This window comes from Pongo pygmaeus, chromosome 20 (assembly GCF_028885625.2).
Source record: "Pongo pygmaeus isolate AG05252 chromosome 20, NHGRI_mPonPyg2-v2.0_pri, whole genome shotgun sequence".
NCBI lineage: Eukaryota > Metazoa > Chordata > Mammalia > Primates > Hominidae > Pongo > Pongo pygmaeus.
Genome location: NC_072393.2, coordinates 42,557,506 through 42,581,448, shown reverse-complemented (window position 1 = coordinate 42,581,448; position 23,943 = coordinate 42,557,506). Strand labels below are relative to the sequence as shown.

At 41.6% G+C, this 23,943-nt stretch overlaps 1 protein-coding gene across 13 annotated transcripts in view; it reads left to right on the top strand.

Moving 5' to 3' along the window:
- The window catches only part of ZNF585A (zinc finger protein 585A), a 69,949-nt gene that overhangs the window by 2,280 nt on the left and 43,726 nt on the right, over nt 1-23,943 (top strand). For 3 of the 13 annotated variants that reach the window (XR_008495660.2, XM_063657603.1, XM_054462385.2), the window contains exons 1-3: nt 6,290-6,388; nt 9,567-9,781; nt 20,583-20,651. Coding sequence is in view for 10 of the 13 variants with exons in the window: in XM_063657603.1 (XP_063513673.1) it covers nt 9,710-9,781; nt 20,583-20,651 (141 nt within the window). In the remaining 3 variants the exon portion in view is untranslated. Of the gene's footprint in view, nt 1-6,277; nt 6,407-9,566; nt 9,782-10,755; nt 10,854-17,703; nt 17,821-17,862; nt 18,007-18,167; nt 18,284-20,582; nt 20,652-23,943 lie in introns of those variants that run through there. The other 10 variants (XR_010124921.1, XM_063657610.1, XM_063657605.1 and 7 more) reach the window with 9 other exon arrangements.

Genomic DNA, 23,943 nt, shown 5'->3' with positions numbered 1-23,943 from the left:
GCTCACCTAGGCATCCCAAAGTGCTGAGATTACAAGCGTGAGCCACCGCGCCCAGAGGATATAGAATATTTTTATTTACCGCCCTCTACCCCCACATTGTTAAGTCAATCCCCACCTCCCCATCCCCACATCAGGCATCTATTGACTATTCTAAGGAATGAGCAGTAGTATCAAATTATGTTTTTAATTTGCATTTCCTGATGTCAATGAACTTAGCATACTTTCATATACTTATTTGCCATTCTTTTATCTTCTTTTGTGACATCTATTGAAAATATTCGGCTGGGCGCAGTGGCTCACGCCTGTAATCCCGGCACTTTGGGAGGCTGAGGCGGGCAGATCACCTGAGGTTGGGAGGGAGTTGGAGACCAGCCTGACCAACGTGAATAAACACCGTCTCTACTAAAAATACAAAATTGGCCGGGCGTGGCGGTGCAGGCCTGTAATCTCTGCAGGAGAATCACTTGAACCTGGGAGGCAGAGGTTGCTGTGAGCCGAGATCACACTGTTGCACTCCAGCCAGGGCAAGAAGAGCAAAACTGCATCTCAAAAAATAATAATAATAAATAAATAAATAAATTTTTCTTATTTTAAAATTGGTTATCTTATTATTGAGTTGTAACAATTCTTTATATGTTTGGGTAAAAGTCCTTTGCCAAATATACATATTGCAAATTGCAAATATTCTCTCCCTGCCTGGGTCTTACCTTCTCAGTTTTTTTTTTTTTTTTTTTTTTTTTTTTTTGAGACAGGGTCTTGCTCTGTTGCCTAGTCTGGAGTGCAGTGGTGTGAAAATAGCTCACCACAGCACCACAGCCTTGACCTCCTGGGTTTAGTGGATCCTCCTGAGTAGCTGGGACTGCAGGTGTGCACCAACACCCCCAACTAATTTTCTTGTGTTATGTGGAGATGGGGTCTCACTGTGTTATCACAGGTGTGAGTCACTGTGCCCAGCCCTCAGTTTCTTCATGATGTCCTTCAAAAAGCAGTTTTTACTTTTGATGAAACCCAATTTCTCACCTTTAAAATGTGCTTCATGCTTTCTGGTCTTTCTAACAATCTTTGCCTCCCCTAGTGTTGCGAAGGATTTCTCCTATGTTTTATTCTAAAGGTTGTATAGTTTTAGTTTTTATTTTTGGTCTATCATCCACTTGAAGTTAGTTTTTGTGTATGTGAGGTAATGTTCAAAGTTATTATTTTCCAGATGGAAATTCAGTTGTTCTAACATCACATGTTAACAAAACTATCATTTTCCTCTTGAATGGCCTCAACATCAAGTAGGCAGGATAATGTTCCCCCCAAAATACCCACATGCTAGTTCCTGGGACTTGTGAATATACTATGTTACATGGCAAGTGGAATTAAATTAACAGGTAAAATTAAAGTTGCTAATCGGCTGACCTTAACATAGGGGGATTATACTGGATTGTCCAGTTAGATCCAGTGTAATCACATGGGGTCTGAAATGAGGAAGAAGGCATAAAGTCAGTGTTGGAATTGTGTGCTGTGAGAAACACACGACCAGCCATTATTGGGTGTAAAGATGAAAGGAGCCCATGAGCTGAGGAATGCAGGCAGCTTCTCCAACTTGGAAAATGAAAAAAACAAATTCTCCAGAGCCTCCAGAAAGGAATGCAGCTTGCAAACTTTTGATTTTAGGCAGAAAAAAACTCATTTCTTTTTTTAATTTTTAATTTATTTTTTAAATTTTTATTTATTTATTTTGAGATGGGGTCTCCCTCTGTTGCCCAAGCTGGAGTGCAGTGGTGCAATCTCGGCTCACTGCAACCTCTGCCTCCTGGGTTCAAGTGATTCTCCTGCCTCAGTCTCCCTAGTAGCTGAGATTACAGGCACCCACCACCAAGCCCAGCTAATTTTTCTTTCTTTCTTTTTTTTTTTTTTTAAATAGAGACAGGGTTTCATCATGTTGGCTAGGCTGGTCTTGAACTCCTGACCTCAAGTGATCTGCCTGCCTTGGCCTCCCGAAGTGCTGGGATTACAGGTGTGAGTCACCGCACCCAGCCTTTTTTTTTTTTAGAGACAAGGTCTTGCTCTGTCTCCCAGGCTGGAACGCAGAGGTATGATCACAGCTCACTGCAGCCCCAAACTCCTGGACTTAAGCATCCTTCCGCCTAGGCCTTCTGAGTAGCTGGGACTATCGGTGTACACCACCACACCTGGCTAATTGAAAAAAAAAATTTATAGAGAGGGGGTTTAGTTATGTTGTCCAGTCTAGTTTCAAACTCTTGGCCTCAAGTAATCCTCCCACCGAGGCCTCCCAAAGTGCTGGGATTACAGGCATGAGCCACCACAACAGCTGTGTCATCCCAACCCCTCTCTGGGCCTGATCACATAAAGAGGGCTTGCATTCCTCAGATAAAAAGTTTCTTTTCTTTTTCAACACTATGCGAAGTGAGATAAGCCAGACCAAAAGGACAAATATTGTATGAATCCACTTATATGAGGTGCCTAGAATAGGTGTATTCATAGAGACAGAAAGTAGAATTGAAGTTACATGAAGTTATATGAGGTATATGATAAAGCCTCTATACTTAAAACAGTGTGCTATTTGTGTGTGGTTAGAGAGACAGATCAAGGGAGCAGGATGGGAAATGGGGAAATAAACATCCATGGCCGGGCACGGTGGCTCACACCCAGCCCTTTGGGTGGCCGAGGTGGGTGGATCACCTGAGGCCAGGAGTTAGAGACCAGCCTGGCCAACATGATGAAACCCCATCTCTACTAAAAATACAAAAAATAAGCTGGGCATGGTGGCACGCGCCTGTCATCCCAGCTACTCAGGAGGCTGAGACAGGAGAATCGCTTGAACCTGGGAGGCAGAGGTTGCAGTGAGCTGAGATTAAGCCACTGCACTCCAGCCTGGGCAACAAGAGCAAAACTCCGTCTCAAAAAAAAAAAGAAAGAAAGAAATTAACATCCCGGCCAGGCTCGGTGGTTCACGCCTGTAATCCTAGCACTTTGGGAGGCCGAGGCGGGTGAATCACGAGGTCAAGAGATCGAGACCATCCTGGCCAACATGATGAAACCCCGTCTCTACTAAAAATACAAAAATTAGCTGGGTGTGATGGCACGTGCCTGTAGTCCCAGCTACTCGGGAGGCTGAGGCAAGAGAATCGCTTGAACCAGGGAGGCAGAGGTTGCAGTGAGCTGAGATTGTGCCACTGCGCTCCAGCTTGGTGACAGAGTGAGACTTCATCTCAAAAAAAAAAAAAAAAAAGAAAGAAATTAACATCCACATAGATGTTTAGTATTTGATAAAGGTAGCAGCTCAACTCACCACAGTCACATCGTAAAGTTTTATGCAGCCCATACACACACAGCAGAAAAAAAAAAAAAAAAAAGGAAGCTCTCTACAGAATGACATTAACTCTGGAATATATAAAAAATGGAAAGTCTAGAACAGTGTAACATATAGTTCGTCTAAAAAAGAAAAGGAAATTAGATATAAGCATTTGTTTATATTCACTAAAAAAAGAAAAGATAGGAAAGAAGAAGTACTGGAAACGTGAACCAGAAACAATACCTATAGTGATAACCTACAGTGATTGGGGTGGTGGGGGGAGTGAGACTTGATACGTCTTTTTATACAGTTGCGTAGGAAAAAACAAACTGGTTTTAAAAAAATATACTCTCACAACACTCAATACTTCCAGAATGTTTCATTTTTAACACAAAATATATGGAGTTTTTCTGACACCACTTCTCCAACCCTCCCTACATGGGTGTCCTAAAATTGAGTTCAATTCTGACACTAACCTGGGTTAGCACAGACCTTACAGTTTAATTGCTCAGTCCCACAAGACTGCCCACCTCTTCAGATGCCAATGACAACTACTAGGTCACCTGATTACCAACAACTGTCCAGTTTGCCTGAAAATTAGAGGTTCCCATCATCCCCTTCTTGGATTTGATTCTACCAAACTTTTAAGGGAGAACAAATTCCAATATTTCTCAAACTAATCCAAAAAAATTGAAGGGGAAGGAATTTTTCCAAACTGATTCTGTGAAGCCAGCACCATCCTCAATCTAAAACCAGACAAGGACAGAAGAAAGAGAAAACTACAGGCCAAGATCCCTGATAAACACAGATGCAAAAATCCTCAACAAAATACTAGCAAACCAAATCCAATAGCACATCAAGAAGATTATACAGGATGATCAAGTGGGACTTATCCCAGGGAAGCAAAGATGGTTTAACATATGCAAATTAATACATGCAATACATCACATTAACAGAATGAAGGACAAAAATCATATGGTCATCTCAATAGAAACAGAAAAAGCATCTGACAAAATTCAACATCTCTTTGCAATTAAAAAAAAAAAAAAACTCCCTGGCCGGGCACGGTGGCTCACACCTGTAATCCCAGCTCTTTGGAGTCTCACTCTGTCACCAGGCTGGAGTACAGTGGCTCGATCTCGGCTCCCTGCAACCTCCACCTCCCAGGTTCAAGTGATTCTACTGCCTCAGCCTCCCAAGTAGCTGGGACTACAGGCGCGCGCCACCACACTCAGCTAATTTTTGTATTTTTAGTAGAGACAGGGTTTCACCATGTTGGCTAGGATGGTCTCGATCTCTTGACCTGGTGATCCACCTGCCTTAGCCTCCCAAAGCGTTGGGATTACAGGCATGAGCCACCGTGCCTGGCCAGGATTGCTTTTGAGCCTGGGCAGTCAAGGCTGCAGTGAGCCGTGATTGTGCCATTGCACTCCAGCCTGGGTGACAGAGTGAGACTCTGTCTCAAAAAAAAAAAAAACAAAGCAAGATTTTCTTCAGGTGTTTTTAGTCACACGTTGGCCATATTAAAGACTGTTATTATTATTATTGTGTTGTTGTTGTTGTTGTTGTTTTGAGATGGAGTTTTGCTCTTGTTGCCCAGGCTAGAGTGCATGGCATGATCTCAGCTCACTGCAACCTCCGCCTTCTGGGTTCAAGCGATTCTCCTGCCTCAGACCCCCAAGTAGCTGGGACTACAGGCACGCACCACCATGCCCAGCTAATTGTATTTTTAGTACAGATGGGGTTTCACCATGTTGGTCAGGCTGGTCTCGAACTCCCCACCTAAGGTGATGGGCCCACCTCGGCCTCCCAGAGTGATGGGATTACAGGCGTGAACCACCGTGCAAAGCCAAGAGTATTATTATTTTTATTGTTGCTGCCTACTATAGTTGTGCTTGAGTTAGCTAGGGTGGATGCTGATGGAGATTAAGGGGATTAAAATATCTATACCGCCCAAAGCCTCCTACCAGCCGTTTCAAAGGGGATGCTTAGACTTCTAACCCCTCTTCCATGGTATCTCCTAGGAGAGGATTGTACTAACCCAACTTCTACCCTATTTCCTAATGTGTTTTCAACTGTTAAAAATTGTACCTCCCTTCCTGCAGGATACTACCTATTGTGACATAACTCCATCTTGCCTAGTGGTTTCACCCAGGAGTGAACTCAGATCCCAGTCTACCTTTCTCCTGAGTGGTGTCTCCAAAAAATAGATTGTACCATCCTGATACCTCCTCTTATCTCCCTTATTTCTCTCAGGATCCCTGGCTTCCTAGTTCCTCCATGGTTTCTCCTAGTAAATCATTGTTTTCTGCAGTGTGCCGTAACCAAGGGGTAACTTAGCTATTGTAAATATAACAGCCGGAGGCGGTGGCTCACGCCTATAATACCAGCATTTTGGGAGGCCGTGGTTGGTGGATCGTTTGAGGTCAGGAGTTCGAGACCAGCCTGACCAACATGGTGAAACTGCGTCTCTACTAAAAATACAAAAAAATTAGCTGGGTGTGGTGGCGCTTGCCTGTAATCCCAGCTACGCGGGAGGCTGAGGCAGGAGAATCGCTTGAACCTGGGAGGCAGAGGTTGCAGTGAGCCGAGATGGAGCCACTGCACTCCAGCCTGGGCGACAGAGCAAGACTCTGTCTCAAAAAAATAAAATAAAATAAAAAACATAAAGCTCCAGATCCTATCTTCAGGAACTTCTTGGGTACAAGCGTGGTCACACTGGTTCCAGTCTTGCATTCTATGTGAAAATCCTTGCCTTACTCTAGTCAACCCTGCAGGAGGCGGACTCCTCCACTGTACGGAATCGATACGCATCAAAGATGGCGGCCCACACGAATAAACACCATAAGGGCGCGGTTATAGTCTCTGCCCGTTAGCGCCGATTACGGAAACTGCGCGGTGTCTCTAAAGATGTGTCCCCTCCCTGTTGACTGTGGGCTGAAATTGGCTTCCAAGTTAATTTAGAGCATGCGCAATATCAACAGTCCGTAAGGGGAGGTGCTAGAAGTCGGACCGGAAGTGGAAGTGATCCCCGAAGGCTTTTTCGCCGTTGGTGTCAGGAGTATTTTCACGTTTTAATGCCGAGAGGTCTCTGTGATGATTTTGGTTGGTTGCAATTAGGGATTCTGTGAAGTCAGTAATAGAGGAGTTGTCTGTGGAATTAGTGATGGTGGTTTCGGGGCTCGGTGATGGGGGTCTGTGACGTCCGTTGATGGTTGTCTGTGACAGGGATTTCTCGGGTCATTGATGGGGCTCTTTGGGATGAGTGATTGGGGTTTGGGGGTCAGTGATGGGAGTCTGTGGTCAGTGACTGAGAGCCTGTAGGGTCAGCTATGGTGGTCGGTGAGGACTGCGATCAGCTTGTTTTCTGACCTGAGTTAAAAGTTCAGTTCTTTCCATTTCAGCCTGTTTTGATGTGTAGCAGTTTCGTATTGTTCAAATCTAAGTGTTTAAAATTTTTTTTCAGTAATTGTTTTTCTTTGACCCATGAGCTGTTTAGAAGTGCACTTTATGGCCGGGCGCGGTGGCTCAAGCCTGTAATCCCAGCACTTTGGGAGACCCAGGCGGGCGGATCACGAGGTCAGGAGATCGAGACCATCCTTGCTAACACGGTGAAACCCCGTCTCTACTAAAAATACAAAAATTTAGCCGGGCGTGGTGGCGGGCGCCTGTAGTCCCAGCTACTCTGGAGGCTGAGGCAGGAGAATGGCGTGAACCCGGGAGGCGGAGCTTGCAGTGAGCCCAGATCTTGCCACAGCACTCCAGCCTGGGCGACAGAGCACCAAAAAAAAAAGAAGTGCACTTTATGTTTCAATTAGTGTCTGTAGGTGATGCTTCAGTTGAACAATTGCTTTATGGCCTGGTTCTTCCTCATTTTTCATAAATGTCACATCTATTACATGAAAACAGTGTAATATGTTCTCTAATTTGTATTGTTATAGATATTAATCATATGTTATATATATTATGTATCTCCTCACAGATTATTTTGTTGAGGAAGGTGAACTACTCACATTGGAAAAGTTATTTGTCCACCTGTCCTTTCTTCTTTCTGTCAGTTTCTGCTTTATATATTTAAAAGTATATTATTGGGATCAGTTGAGTGTATTGCTAGATATGACTGACCGGGCATGGTGGCTCCGCCTGTAATCCCAGCACTTTGGGTGGCCAAGATGGGCAGATCACCTGAGGTCAGGAGTTCGAGACCAGCCTGGCCAACATGGAAAAACCCCACCTCTACCAAAAATACAAAAATTAGCTGGGTGTGGTGGTGGGTGCCTGTAATCCCAACTACTCGGGAGGCTGAGGCAGAAGAATCACTTGCATCTGGGAGGCGGAGGTCGCAGTGAGCCAAGATCATGCCATTGCACTCCAGCCAGGGCGACAAGAGTGAAACTTCATCTCAAAAAAATAAAACAATAGATATGACTAAATAGCACAAAAGACATTATAGCAATTCAAGCTTCAACCAATAATTTATAAAAGAAATTTGCCTAAATGCTTTCCAACAGTGGATATTGTCACTTTTTTTTTTTTTTTTTTTTGAGATAGAGTCTTGCTCTGTCGCCCAGGCTGGAGTGCAATGCCGCGATCTCTGCTCATTGCAACCTCTGCTTCCCCAGTTCAAGCTATTCTCCTGTCTTAGCCTCTGGGATTACTAGCGCCCGCCACCACGCCTGGCTAATTTTTGTATTTTTAGTAGAGACAGGGTTTCGCCATGTTGGCCAGGCTGGTCTCGAACTCCTGGCCTCAAGTGATCCATCGCGCTTGGTCTGTTACTTTTTTAAAGCTTTTATGATTCTAAGGAAAATTTCTCTCTAATTGTTCTGACGCGTTTTTCTTTTAGTTAAGTTGGTATCTTTTTGTTAATTGCCATTTGCTTCCTTTTCTCTGAATTTTCATACCTTTTCCATTTTCTTTTTTGTTTTTTTTGGCCTTTTTTGCTTAGTGATTGCTTAGAGTTAACATTACAAGCAACCTATCGTGACATATTGAAAAAATTTCTTATATATCTTTATGTCGAATTTTATGGTTTAACATATAATTAGGAAACAATCAGAAATACCTGTTTTTTTCTGTTATAGCTTCTGGGTTTCCTGTCATGTGTAATAAGATACTTATCATCCCACCACAATGCTATACAAATATATAGTCTGAAAATTATTTTAATATCCTTAGGGGTTTTAAAAAATGCATGTATTTAAATGTTTAGTGCTGCTGGAATTTGTCTACTTAATAGTGTGAGGTGGGTTGGGCGCGGTGGCTCACGCCTGTAATTCCAGCACTTTGGGAGGCCGAGGCAGGCGGATCACAAGGTCAGGAGATCGAGATCATCCTAGCCAACATGGTGAAACCCTGTCTCTACTAAAAATACAAAAATTAGCTGGGCGTGGTGTTGCATGCCTGTAGTCCCAGCTACTTGGGAGGCTGAGGCAGTAGAATCACTTGAACTCTGGAGGTGGATGTTGCAGTGAGATGAGGTTGTGTCACTGCACTCCAGCCTGGACACAGAGCGAGACTCCATCTTAAAAGAAAAAAAATATAGTGTGAGGTGGAGATCTAGTTTGCTTTATTCCAGATGCATGGCCAATTGCATGCACCAACTGGGGATATGTATACAATGAATGCCGTGTGCACACTCAATCGCATATCATTTTTATTTCATATATAGATCAACATTGTCTGATATGTTTATTATCTTACTTGTTTTGATTCCATGGTTTTCTATATTAAGTTTTAATATAGTGCATGGTAATTGCTGATATTTATTGAGTGATTCTTGCATGGCAGGGAGGCATTGAGTAGTTTAAAAGCATAATCTCATTTAATCTTAGTAACTGTGACACAGGCATTTTCATCCTTATTTCTGAAACAAAATCTGAGTAACTTCTTTATATTCTCATTGTTGAAAAGTGGTACAGCTGCAGTTCAAATCTGCAGTAATGTTACTGTAAATTTCATGGCTTTTCCCATATTTCAGCACTGTTCTCCACAGTTCTGAAAGTGTGGTTCTTGTACCAGCAGCATCAGCATTTCCTGGGCACTTATTAGAAAATAAAATTCTTAGGGCCTACCTTAGACCCATCGAAGGGGTGAAGTTGAGAATTTTAAACTATGTTTTAACAAGCCCTCCAGGTGAATTGAATGCATACCTACGTTTGGGAACCACTGCTCTGGTTTCTAGTACAGGGACCTGCACCTTGATGTATCCAGGAAGTGTTTATGTAGTGAATGTTGAATGACTATGTGGACATTGTTTTTCTAGGTTCTTGGGTGTCTCTGGGGAGTCCCTGGGCCAGACCTTCCTCCAGACTCCAGCCCACCTCTTCGGAGCAGCTCTGCTGAGTTCACAGATGACCACTAAACTTCAGGCACCCTAGACAAAAAGGGTTGAGAGCCAGTGTGGCCATGCCAGCTAGTTGGACCTCACCCCAGAAATCCTCAGCCCTGGCTCCAGACGATCATGGCAGCTCCTATGAGGTGAGGAGGAGTCGTCCCAGGGGGTGGAATTTCAGTCCAAGAGTAGATAGCTCTAATCTGTCACCAGAGCCTTAGGGCAGAGGCAGATAGGCCTTAGGAACCAGCTGGACTCTAGACTTGGTGCTCCTGAAAGAAAACTTGATCTTCCTGTCAAGAATGAACACATGGGTAATGTCTCCATCTCTGGAGGCCACCTGTGTGACAGTGGAGAGGCACAAGGAAAACTTGTTTATTTTGTCATCACACTATATTGATGTTTTGGCTGCAAATAGAATTCCTTGTTAGAAGTGACTTTTGTTTGAGATTTTGAAAGCATTTTTTCATTTCTTCCTAAACCACCTCCTCAAACACAGATGTTTTCTCTATTTTCTTTCTGAAACTTGTTTTTCAGATGTTGCTTCTCCATTTCTTTTCTCTACTATTTTCTATGTATTTCCTGCTATCCATTCTGGGTAACTTTGACACTTTTTGCCTTCCAGCCCTTCTATTGAGCTTCTCATTACCACTATCCACATTTTAACTTAATGTTTTAATTTTTAAAAACTCTAATTTGTTTCCTAATTTTTTTTTTTTTTGAAGCAGAGTTTTGCTCTTGTTGCCCAGGCTGGAGTACAATGGCATGATCTCAGCTCACCACAACCTCTGCCTCCTGGGTTCGGGAGATTATCCTGCCTCAGCCTCTCGAGTAGCTGGGACTACAGGCATGTGCCACCTCGTTCGGCTAATTTTGTATTTTTAGTAGAGACGGGGTTTCTCCGTGTTGATCAGGCTGATCTCGAACTCCTGATCTCAGGTGATCTGCCCACCTCAGCCTCCCAAAGTGCTGGGATTACAGGCATGAACTACTGTTCCCAGCCTGTTTCCTAAATTTTTTTTTATTGCCATCCTGTTTTTATTTCATGGATGTAATGTTATTTTTTTAATTAATTATTTATTTATTTATTTATTGACGGAGTTTTGCTCTTGTTGCCTAGGCTGGAGTGCAATGGCATGATCTCGGCTCACTGCAACCTCTGCCATCCAGGTTCAAGCGATTCTCCTGCCCCAGCCTCCCGAGTAGCTGAGATTACAGGTGCGAGCCACCACACCTGGCTAAATTTTTGTATTTTTAGTAGAGATGGTGTTTCACCATCTGGGCCAGGCTAGTCTCGAACTCCTGACCCTCAGGTGATCCACCTGCTTTGGCCTCCCAAAGTGCTGGGATTACAGGTGTGAGCCACCATGCCCGGCCGGGGTACATTGTTATTTCTTATCCATCTGAAGATATTGTGATAATTTATTAGGAATAGTTTAATCTTTTGAATAGGCAATGCATATACCTAGTTCAACAGTTAGAAATATATGAAAAGCAATATACTGAAAAGTATTATGGTGAAAGAGATGAGACTGTGGTTCACCCACCTCTGCCTTCCATCTGCCTGTGTCTCCCGGTAGTGATAACCTACTTTATTCATTTTCTTTGATTGCTTAGTTCTGTATACAAATGAAAACAACTACAATTTTTTTCTCTTGATTTCAGAATGGCATAGCAGATTAACTTTTTTGCACATTGCTGTTTTAATGTTTGTTTGGTAAAATACAGAAACTATTATGAACAATATCACAGTGGATATTGTCATGTCTTCTCTTTCTATTGGATATATTAGAAGTAGTGGAATTTCATTTCAGGGTTCTAGTCACATATGGTGAGAGTCTCATCTGCATCTCAGTGAACCTCTACTTTAGTTTCTCTTGGGCAGTTTTAGGATTGAGTATCTTAATAATTTTAATCTAGAAGATAGGAAGGATAGCTTGAGGCTAAAGTTGTAGTTGGTAAAGCAGCAGCAGTTGGCTGGGCACAGTCGTTCACACCTGTAATCCCAACACTGGGAGGCCAGGGTGGGAGGATGGCTTGAGGCCAGAAGTTCAAGACCAGCCCTGGCAATGTAGTGATTCTCTGTCACTACCAAAAAAAAATTTTAATTAAATTAGAAATTAGTCTGGGTCTGGTGCGGTAGCTCACACTTATAATCCCAGCACTTTGGGAGGCTGAGGTGGGCAGATTGCCTGATGTCAGGAGTTCGAGACCAGCCTAGCCAACATGGTGACACCCCATCTCTACTAAAAATAAGAAAAATTTGTCAGGCATGGTGGCGGCGCCTGTAATCCCAGCTACTCAGGAGACTGAGGCAGGAGAATCACTTGAACCCAGGAGGCAGAGGTTGCAGGGAGCCGAGATTGTACCACTGCACTCCAGTCTGGGTGACAGAGTGAACCTGTCTCAAAAAAAAAAAAAAAGAAAAACAATTAGTCTGGCATGGTGGTGTGTGCCTGTAGACCCACCTACTCAGGAGGCTGAGGCAAGAGGATCACTTAAGCCTAAGAGTTCGAGATTACAGTTAGCTATGAGCATGCCACTGCACTCCAGCCTGGATGAAAGAAATAGACTTTGTCTCAAAAGAAGAAAAAGCAGCAGTCTCTTGCATTAGGCAGAATAAGGAGACTTTTATTCACTTTTGTGGTTTGAAGAATGTTCCGATTTTTGTCTATGCTCAAATATAATGACAGAGTGGTCTTGGTATCATCTTACACCATGATGGTCAGAGATTGGTCTTGTTTGCTGTTGGTGTTCTAAGAGATTGTTTTTGTGTAGCACCATGGAGAACACCATGAATTAGCTGGCCCTTGTCAGGTTAGCTTCTAGCAACACTGAGGCTTAACTGATAGTACGAGGCTAACTCTCAGAGGTTAGGCCTGCTTTTGTCCTCATTTAAAAATAAAAGAGTGAGCCAAAAGAAAGCTAGGGCTGCAATTTAGGAACAGATCAAAAGGGATTTAAGATGAAAATCACCTAAAGGGATGAAAACATGTTGTTCATCCTTATGAAAACAATCATATACAAAGAATTATACAAATTATTAGCATTTATTTAATTAGTAATGTATCTTTGAACTATTTTAAGTAAAAATGAACAGAAATCATTAAATACAATATTGGCCATTTTATCACACTACTTTCAGAAGCTTATTGATCAAAGCAGATAAAAAATATAAATCTTTGCTATAATATTGATTCTGTTTTTTGACAAAGAGCATTAAATTAGAGATAAGTAAGCGGCTCTTGAAGGCTGGGCGCGGTGGCTCATGCCTGTAATCCCAGCACTTTGGGAGGCCAAGGTGGGCAGATCACCTGAGGTCGGGAGTTTGAGACCGGCCTGACCAACATGGTGAAACCCCGTCTCTACCAAAAATACAAAATTAGCTGGGCATGGTGGCGCATGCCTGTAATCCCAGCTACTCTGGAGGCTGAGGCAGGAGAATTGCTTGAACCCGCGAGGTGGAGGTTGCGGTGAGCTGAGATTACACCATTGCATTCTAGCCTGGACAACAAGAGTGAAACTCCATCTCAAAAACCAAAACAAAACAAAAAGGCTCTTGCACAAAATGTGGATGTACTTAATGCCACTGAACTGGACGCTTAAAAATAATTATAATGGCAAATTTTATGTATATTTTACCACAACACAAAATAGTTTAAAAAAGTACTACCTTTTTTTTTTTTTTTTTTTTTTGCGACAAGATCTTACTATGTCGCCCAGGCTGGAGTGCAGTGGCATGATCTCAGCTTACTGCAACCTCTGCCTCCTGGGTTCAGGTGATTCTCCTGCCTCAGCCTCCCTGCTAGCTGGAATTACAGGCACCTGCCACTGCGCCCTGCTAATAAAGTACTACATGTTAAAGTTCATGTGGTAAAGCTAAACGGTAGATAGAGGGGAAAACTATAGTTTTAAGTGCCTTTTAAGGAATCTTAGAAATTTTGGGAAAAAAACAGTTATGGTTTCAACTGAAGAAGTTACAAAAAGAATGAGTCAAAAAATACAAAAAAGAACAATGAGGACTAAAAAAAGAAAAGCGAAGACATGAGTCACAGAGAACAAAAAATGGTTGATAAAAATGTTTGACAGAAACACAAGTTGCTTCTACATATTAATGATCAAGAAAAAAGAGTGAAGATAAACATAATCAAAATATGTTAGAAAACAGGAGTAATAGTTACTTCTATACCTAAGATTCAAACAAACACGAGTGAATATTATATAAAATCATGCAAATAGGGCTGGGCGTGGTGGCTCACGCCTGTAATCCCAGCACTTTGGGAGACCAGGGCCGGTGGATCACCTGAAGTCAGGAGTTTGAGACCAGCCTGACCAACATGGTAAAACCCTGTCTCTACTAAAAATGCAAAAATTAGCTGGGCACGGTGGCACGTGCCTGTAATCCCAGTTACTCAGGAGGCTGAGGCAGGAGAATCGCCTGAACCCAGGTGGTGGAGGTTGCAGTGAGCTGAGATTGCATCATTGTACTCCAGCCTGGAAAACAAGAGCGAAACTCCATCTCAAAACAAAAAAAAAATCATGCAAATATATGAAAACCTAAACAAAAGGATAAAATTTTATAAGAAATAAATTTTCAAATTGGTAAGAACAAATTATACAGAAGTCCTTAAAGGAATTAAAGTGTTGATTCAACACCCCCAACGCAGTCAAAAATGATGGAAAAGGTCATGTGATTTTACAGTTGATTTTCATGCCAAAGTTTTGAGTAATAGATAATATCAGAAATTATTCTCAACCTTGTTTCAGATTTTTGTTTTATTTTGCTTACAGAGTTAACATCGATGCCCAAAAGAACTGGAAATAAATAGATTCAGAAGTCAAATGTATTCACTAACTGTATTCAAGAGTAGATGAGGCTGGGTGCCGTGGCTCACGCCTATAATTCCAGCACTTTGGTAGGCCCAGGAGGGCGGATCACCTGAGGTTGGGAGTTTGAGACCAGCCTGGCTAACCTGGTGAAACCTGTCTCTATTAAAAATACAAAAATTAGGCGGGCGCCTGTAATCCAGCTACTGGGGAGGCTGAGGCAGGAGAATCACTTGAACCCAGGAGGTGGAGGTTGCGGTGAGTTCACGCCATTGCACTCCAGCCAGGGCAACAAGAGCAAAACTGTGTCTCAAAAAAAAAAAAAAGAGTATATGAAAACAGTAGAGTAATAGTTTATCACTGGGAAAAAAGTGAAGCAAGCACTATTTTCTCATTCAGCAGCCCAGTCCAAAGTCAAAGAAGTCTAAAAACTAAAATAGTAAAATACCTCAAAAACTACTGTATATCAGAAGTAATGGTACACAGTCTAGCAAAACAGTACCAAAAATAATTTAGAGAAGTAATTTACCTTATGCAATTACATTTAAAAATCTAGAAAAAAAGAATGAAATTCTAGTAGCATATTGTTTCCCACCAAGCCTTCATTGACCACTTACCACATTTTCATTTCTACGTGTTAAGACTTTCATTTAAAATATTCTACTTTTAATAAAATTAGTATTACAGAGATGGAGAGAATTGTTTGCATTTGGCATATCATTAAAGGTTTTTGTGTTTTTTGTTTTGAAAATTTTATGTTTAACATTTCTGAATATTACACCGGCACTGTGTAAACAGGAAATCTGTTTCCAGGATATAGAATTTGATATCTTATCAATAAGATTTTATTGATAACTTCTAAGATATCTTATATAGTTATGAGGCTTTCATAATATTAATGATTTTTTTCTACTTTATCTAATGGAGCTGGGAGATATTATGTAAAGTTTCCCACCACCAACGTATTTCTCACTATTATTTTCCTATAGTTTCCTATAGTTTATAAATTTTGATGCCATGTAATTTGGTGCAGTGACAGTAATGGCATCTGAGATTCATTTCAGATTGTGTCCTTGTCATATTTAATTTTTTTTGTGAGAATTCGGCTTAAATATTAAGGTGGAGGCTCTTGCTTCCTTTCCTTTGGCAATTCCAGATAGGCCTTTGCTCCTCCTTTTACTGTCATCCTTTGGAGTCCTTGTACATTTCTTCTGCATAGCAGTGGAAAGATACTTTTTTTTTTTTTTTTTTTTTTTTTTTTGAGATGGAGTCTCACTCTGTTGCCAGGCTGGAGTGCAATGGCATGATCTCGGCTTACTGTAGTCTCTGGCTCCTGGGTTCAAGCGATTCTCCTGCGTCAGCCTCTGGAGTAGCTGGGATTACAGGTGTGTGTCACCACGCCCAGCTAATTTTTGTATTTTTAGTAGAGATGGGGTTTCACCATGTTGGCCAGGATGGTCTCAATCTCTTGACCTCATGATCCGCCTGCCTTGGCCTTCCAAAGTGCTGGGATTACAGGCGTGAGCCACCGTGCCTGGCCAGAAACACATTTCATGTTATGTTTCTGATGGGGATTCCTGTTTTATATATCTTTAACCATATACTATGTATTTTTGCTTTGTTTCTGTGTCCCTTCAGGTAATTTGGAAGTTTTGGATCCTGTTTTTTCTTTTTCTTTTTTTTTTTTTTGAGACGGAGTCTCGCTCTGTTGCCCAGGCTGGAGTGCAGTGGTGCGATCTCGGCTCACTGCAACCTCTGCCTCCCAGGTTCAAGCAATTCTTCTGCCTCAGCCTCCTGAGTAGCTAGGATTACAGGCGTGTGTCACCACGCCCTGCTAATTTTTGTATTTTTAGTAGAGATGAGGTTTCACCATGTTGGTCGGGCTGGTCTTAAACTCCTGACCTCAGGTGATCCGCCTGCCTCAGCTTCCCAAAGTGCTGGGATTACAGGTGTGAGCCACTGTGCCTGGCCTCTGTTTTTTCTTTTGTTCTTTTAGTGGCAGCTTTATAACATTACCTTCTTTAACTCCATCTTTATATCTATCATTTAAGACTATCTATTAAATTTGTACTGTGAATAACAATAAAAGTTCTATACTGCCACTTCAAGGATTTTTTTATTAGATGTTTTTATTAAACTCTTTTTTTTTCTATTTTCTTTTTGAAACTCCTTATTTCCATTTTATGTTGCTCACTTGTCTTTACCACCTTTTGTGCTTTTTTTTTTTTTTTTTTGAGACAGAATCTCACTCTGTCGCCCAGGCTGGAGTGTAGTGGCACGATCTCTGCTCACTGCAACCTCCACCTCCCAGGATCAAGCGATTCTTCTGCCTCAGCCTCCTGAGCAGCTGGGATTACAGGCACGCGCCACCATGCCTGGCTAATTTTTGTATTTTTAGTAGAGACAGGATTTCACCATATTGGCCAGGCTGGTCTCGAGCTCCTGACCTCATGATCCATCCACCTCGGCCTCCCAAAGTGCTGGGATTACAGGCGTGAGCCACCGTGCCTGGCCTACCTTTTGTGTTTTAGCAGGGTCTTTTCATTGCTTTCAAGGAGACCTTTATTTCTGTGTTGCTTTAAAAACAAAAAAACTTTACTGAGTTCTGCCAATTAATTTTTCAAAAATTTACATAACCACATTCTTAGCCTATCTGTTTTTCCACTATTTCTTCCTTGGGTTTAATTATTTTACTTTATTTTATTTATTTATTTTTGAGACGGAGTTTTGCGCTTGTTGCCCAGACTGGAGTGCAGTGGCGCAATCTCGGGTCACTGCAACCTCCACCTCCCAGGTTCAAGTGATTCTCCTGCCTCAGCCTCCCTAGTAGCTGGGATTACAGCATGTGCCACCATGCCCGGCTGATTTTGTATTTTTGGTAGAGACGGGGTTTCTCCAAGTTGGTCAGGCTGGTCTCGAACTCCTGACCTCAGGTGATCCGCCCACCTCGGCCTCCCAAAGTGCTGGGATTACAGGCATGAGCCACCGCGCCTGGCCTGTTTAATTATTTTAAGTGGTTATAATTATAGTGAATTCCTTGAATTCATGGTGGATGTTTTTTCTGTTGTGTGTCAATTTATTTGTAGTATATTACTTGTAGTGTATTCCTCTTAATCTCTCTATTTTTGTTTCATCCTTTTTGCTCATAGTATCTTTGTACATCAGGCGATGCTTATTATTATCTTTGAGTGAGGAGGTTTCTTCCTGGACAAACTGTTATTTTATTTGTTTTTTGAGACAGGTTCTCACTCTATCCTCAGGCTGGAGTGCTGTGGTGCAATCACGGCTCACTGCAGCCTGGACTTCCCAGGTTCACTCGATCCTCCCACCTTAGCCTGCCGAGTAGCTGGGACTACAGGTACGCGCCACTGGAACTGGCTAATTTTTGTATTTTTTGTAGAGACAGGGTTTTACCATGTTACCCAGGCTTGTCTTGAACTCCTGGGCTCAAGCAATCTGCCTGTCTCAGCCTCCCAAAATCCCGGGATTACAGCATGGACCACTGCACCCAGCCTGGACAAACTGTTTATAAGAAGCTCATTTGGTGAGGTGGTAAAGCTCTATTCCAGCCTAACGTGACATCTCGAGTTCCTACTAAATTCTTGATAACATAGGGTTTGGGGGTTGGGGAGTTTGGTGTGTGTAGGGTGTGACTATACAAGTGTATGATAAAGAGAAAAATTAGAACATGTATATTCTTTTCAGGTATATAGGTACCATTTTCAAAGAAATGATGTTCTGAGCCCTATAAGCACAATCAATATGCATCACAAGAAAAAAACTGTAATCTCTGAATGCAGTTAAATGAAGAAATCAACAAGGTAGCTTTCAAGAATCATAATTTTACATATTAAAAATTATAAATATCTTTAGTACTTTTCTTTCCACTTCCAACTGCACGCTCATACCCTCCCCTGAATCCAGTGACCTTTATACAAAGGACCTCTGAATCTTTATCTCTACACAATCAATAATATTGTGACTGTGTTAATAATATAGCTTTCTTTTTTTTTTTTTCTTTTTCTGAGACAGAGTTTCACTCTTCTTGCCCAGGCTGAAGTGCAATGGCGCAATCTCGGCTCACTGCAACCTCTGCCTCCTGGGTTCAAGTGATTCTCCTGTCTTAGCCTCCCAAGTAGCTGGGATTACAGGCACGTGCCACCACACCCGGCTAATTTTTGTATTTTTAGTGGAGTTGGGGTTTCTCCACATTGGTCAGGCTGATATTGAACTCCTGACCTCAGGTGATCTGCGCCTTGGCATCCCAAAGTGCTTGTAAAACACTGGAATGGCCTGGCTTGGTGGCTTACGCCTGTAATCCCAGCACTTTGAGAAGCTGAGGCTGGCGGACCACCTGAGGTAGGGAGTTTGAGACCAGCCTGACCAACATGAAGAAACCCAGTCTCTACTAAAAATACAAAAATTAGCCGGGCATGGTGGCACATGCCTGTAATCCCAGCTACTGGGGAGGCTGAGGCAGGAGAATCACTTGAACCCGGGAGGCGGAGGTTGTGGTAAGCCAAGATCACGCCATTGCACTCCAACTGGGGCAACAAGAGTGAAACTCCATCTCAAAAAATAATAATGATAAAATAAATAAATAAATAGTAAGCTCTCTATTCAGCTAATCTCTATCACAATTAATAATAAGCTCTCTATCTACCACCTAGTGTACACCCTCGTATATATCCTGTCAGCTAAATCTCAACATATACAAAATTTAAGTCATTTTTTTTTATTTCCCCAGCCTTCTCTACACATTCATGGCACCAGAATGTACATAGTGACACAAAATTGATGACTAAGAATTATTTCTTAATCCTTTTTCTCCCTTCATATTCAACGTCAGGTCTGCCTCCCTAATAATTAGTGCCATTTTCCTTCTACATCCCTGTTAACATTATAACCTTACATATTAGGTTGGTGCAAAAGTAATTGCGGTTTTGCCATTAAAAATAAAGGCAAACAGATACTTCTCAAAAGAAGACATCTGTGCAGCCAACAGACACATGAAAAAAATGCTCATCATCACTGGTCATCAGAGAAATGCAAATCAAAACCACAGTCAGATACCATCTCACGTCAGTTAGAATGGCAATCATTAAAAAGTCAGGAAACAACAGATGCTGGAGAGGATGTGGAGAAATAGGAACGCTTTTACTCTGTTGGTGGGAGTATAAATTAGTTCAACCATTGTGGAAGACAGTGTGGCGATTCCTCAGGGATCTAGAACTAGAATTACCATTTGACCCAGCAATCCAATTACTGGGTATATACCCAAAAGATTATAAATCATGCTACTATAAAGACACATGCACATGTATGTTTATTGCAGCACTATTCACAATAGCAAAGACGTGGACCCAACCCAAATGTCCATCAGTGATAGACTGGATTAAGAAAATGTGGCACATATACACCATGGAATACTATGCAGCCATGAAAAAGGATGAGTTCATGTCCTTTGCAGGGACATGGATGAAGCTGGAAACCATCATTCTGAGCAAACTATCACAAGGACAGAAAACCAAACACCATATGTTCTCACTCATAGGTGGGAATTGAACTATGAGATCACTTGGACACAGGGTGGGGAACATCACACACCAGGGCCTGTTGGGGGGTGGGGATCTGGGGGAGGGATAGCATTAGGAGAAATACCTAATGTAAATGATGAATTGATGGGTGCAGCACACCAACATGGCACATATGTACTTGTGTCAAACCTGCACGTTGTGCACGTGTACCCTAGAACTTAAAGTATAATAAAAAAAAAAAAAGAAAAAAATAATGGCAAAAACTGCAATTATAATAAGCACAGTTGTCCTTCAAATGATGCAGGTTTGGGGCACTGACCTCTGTGCATTTGAAAAGCTGTGTATAACTTTTGACCATCCCCGAAACTTAACTACTGATAGCCTACTGTTAACTTACCGATAACAAAGAGTTGGTTAACATGTATTTTGTACGTTATATGTATTATATTCTGTATTTTTATAATAAAAGTCAGCTAGAGAAAGGAAAATGCTTTTAAGAAAATCAAAAGGAAGAGAAAATATATTTATTATTTATTAAGTGGAAGTGAATCATCATGAAGGTCTTTGCCCTTATGGTCTTCAGGTTAAGGAGGCTGAGGAAGAGGAGAGTTTGGCCTTGCTGTTTTGGGTGGCAAAGGAGGAAGCGATGAAGGTAAAAGGGAGGGCAGGAGAGGGAGGTACACTTGGTGTAATTTTACTGAAAAAAGAAATCTGTGTTACAAATGGACCCACACAGTTCAAACTCATGTGGTTCAAAGGTCAACTGTAATTCACATTCTCTCATGTGAATTGTGCAGTGAGTCTTTTCAATGATCTTCCTGTCATAACTATTCCAAAATATTCCAAATGTTTTGGAATAATCTTTCTTTAGCAGTATATTTTTTAAAACTTTTTATTTTGAAATATAGATTCACAGAGAATTACAAATTGGTACAGAGGGTTCTCCCATGAATTTCATTTATTGTAGTACATGATTCTTTTTATTCATTGCTGGATTGTTTGCTGATATTTTGTTGAGGATGTTTGCGTCTAAAATTGTGAAAGATACTGGTCTATAGTTTTATTTTTTTGTGCTTTCTTTGGTTTTGATGTCAGTAATACTGGCTGTACAAAGTAAGTTTGGAAGTGGTCTTCCTCTTTTATTTTCTGGAAGAGTTAGTGTAAAAATGACACTAATTCTTCTTCTTCTTCTTTTTCTTTTTTTTTTTTTTCGAGACAGAGTTTTGCTCTTGTTGCCCAGGCTGGAGTGCAATGGCGCAATCTCAGCTCACCGCAACCTCCACCTCCTGGATTCAAGTGATTCTCCTGCCTCAGCCTCCTGACTAGCTGAGATTACAGGCGTGCGCCACCACGCCCAGCTAATTTTATATTTTTAGTAGAGACGGGGTTTCTCCATGTTGGTAAGGCTGGTCTCGAACTCCTGACCTCAGGTGATCTGCTCGCCTCAGTTTCCCAAAATGCTGGGATTACAGGCGTGAGCCACTGCACCCGGCCAAGACTAATTCTTCTTTGTAAGTTTGGTAGAATTCCCTGGCAAAACTAGGCCTAGAAATTTCTTTTCACCAACTTTTAAATTATGAATGTAATTTAATAGTTATAAGATTATTTATCTTATCTAAATAAGCTAATTTATTTAGTTTATCTAAATAAGTGTTTGTATTCCCATATATTTTTTTTAATGGTTCCTAGATCTGTCATGATATTTCCTGTTTTATTCCTGATATTGCTGATTTGTGTCTTTTTATTTTCATCAGTCTAGTTGACTAATAGGCCAATCAGCCATATTTTATTGATTTCTTCCCCCCAACAAATGGATTGTGTTTTATTGATTTTTTTCTGTTTTTTGTTTTGTTTTCCCGATTTTTTTTTTTTTTTTTTTTTTTGAGACAGAGTCTCACTCTGTCGCCCAGGCTGGAGTGCAGTGGCATGATCTCAGCTCACTGCAACCTCCTCCTCCCAGGTTCCAGTGATTCTCCTGCCTCAGCCTCCCAAGTAGTTGGGACTATAGGTGCGTGCCACCACACCTGGCTAGTTTATTGTATTTTTAGTAGAGACGGGGTTTCACTATGTTGGCCAGGCTCGTCTTGAACTCCTGACCTCATGTGATCCACCCTCCTCGGCCCCCCAAAGTGCTGGGATTACAGGCTGAGCCATCATGCCCGGCCAGGTGTATTTGTTTTTAAAATGACCTTTGAGATTTCTTCTTTGACCTATAGGTCATTTAACTGTGTGTTATTAATTTCCAAATAGTTTTTGCTTTTCCAGAAAGCTTTTGTTTTTATTTTTTAATTCCTTTGGAGACTTTTCTGTGGTCTTTCTGTTACTGATTTTTTGTTTGATTTCCTTGTGGAACATACTTTTTATTTTATTCGTTTAAATTTGTTGAGGTTGGTTTTATAGCTTAGGGTATGGTCTATCTTGGTCATTTTTCTATGATTCTTGAAAAGAATGTGTATTCTGCTGTTGTTTGTTGCAGTAGTCTATAAATATCAATTAAATACTGTTGCTTCTTTTTCTGTATATTTGATGATTTCCTGTCTAGTATTTTGATAAATTGCTGAGGTGAGGGAAGGGTATTCAAGTCCCTAGAATACTTTGTTTATTTGTTTTTGAGATGGAGTCTTGCTCTTGTTGCCCAGGCTGGAGTGCAATGGCGTGATCTTGGCTCACTGCAGCCTCCACCTCCCAGGTTCAAGCAATTCTGCCTCAGCCTCCCAAGTAGCTGGCATTACAGGCATGCGCCACCATGCCCAGCTAATTTTGTATTTTTAGTAGAGATGGGGTTTTGCCATGTTGGCCAGACGGGTTTTGAACCCCTGACCTTAGGTGGTCCATGCGCCTTGGCCTCCTAAAGTGCTGGGATTACAGCTGTGAGCCACTGCACCTGGCCAATACGTTCTTTAAATATGTGCAACATCATGTGGAAATAGGCATTCCTTTAACTGTGCAATTCCAAATTAGATTTTTTATTTGGACGATCATAGTTTTCAAAAACATGTTATTACAAAAAAATTTAAATATATACTAAAGAGAATAGTATAAGCAACCCTTTCACCTATTGTACCTTTTACCCAGTTTCAGTCATCATCAACATTCTGCCATTCTTATTTCATCTAAAACCACCTTCCTATGCAGCTCCTGGATTATTTTAAAGCGAATCTCAAACACAATGTTTTATCTAAAAATACTTTGATATGTATCTCAAAGAGATATGAATTCTTTTTTTCTTTTGTCTAGCATAACAAATAAGTCAATATCATACCTACAACAAAATAACAGTAATTCTTTGTTATCATCTAATACCCATTGCTTGCATTTCTCTAAATTGTTGTAAATATCTTTTTAAGATTGGTTCATTTTAATTAGGAGCCAAAGTCCACAAGGTGCATTTGGTTAGTATGACCCTTAAGTCTCTTATTTTTTCATTTTTATTTATTTTTTTGAGACAGGGTCTCCCTCTGTCACCCATGCTGGTGTGCAGTGGTGCAATAACGGCTCACTGGAGCTTCGACCTCCTGGCTCAGTCGATCCTCCCACCTCAGCCTCCCGAGTAGCTGAGACTACAGGTGCCTGCCACCAGGCATGGCTAATTTTTTTGGTACTTTTTTTAGGGACAGGGTCTCACTGTGTTGCCTGGGCTGGTCTCAAACTCCTAGGCTCAAGCAATCCACCCACTTCGGCCTCCCAAAATACTGTGACTATAGGCGTGAGCCCCTGCCCCTGGCCTTAGGTCTCTCTTTTTTTTTGAGACAGAGTCTTGCTTTGTCGCCCAGGCTGGCATGCAGTGGTGCAATCTCGGTCCGCTGCAAGCTCTGCCTCCCGGGTTCACGCCATTCTCTTGCCTCAGCCTTCCGAGTAGCTGGGACTACAGGCGCCCGCCACTGGGCCCGGCTAATTTTTTGTATTTTTAGTAGAGACGGTGTTTCACCATGTTAGCCAGGCTG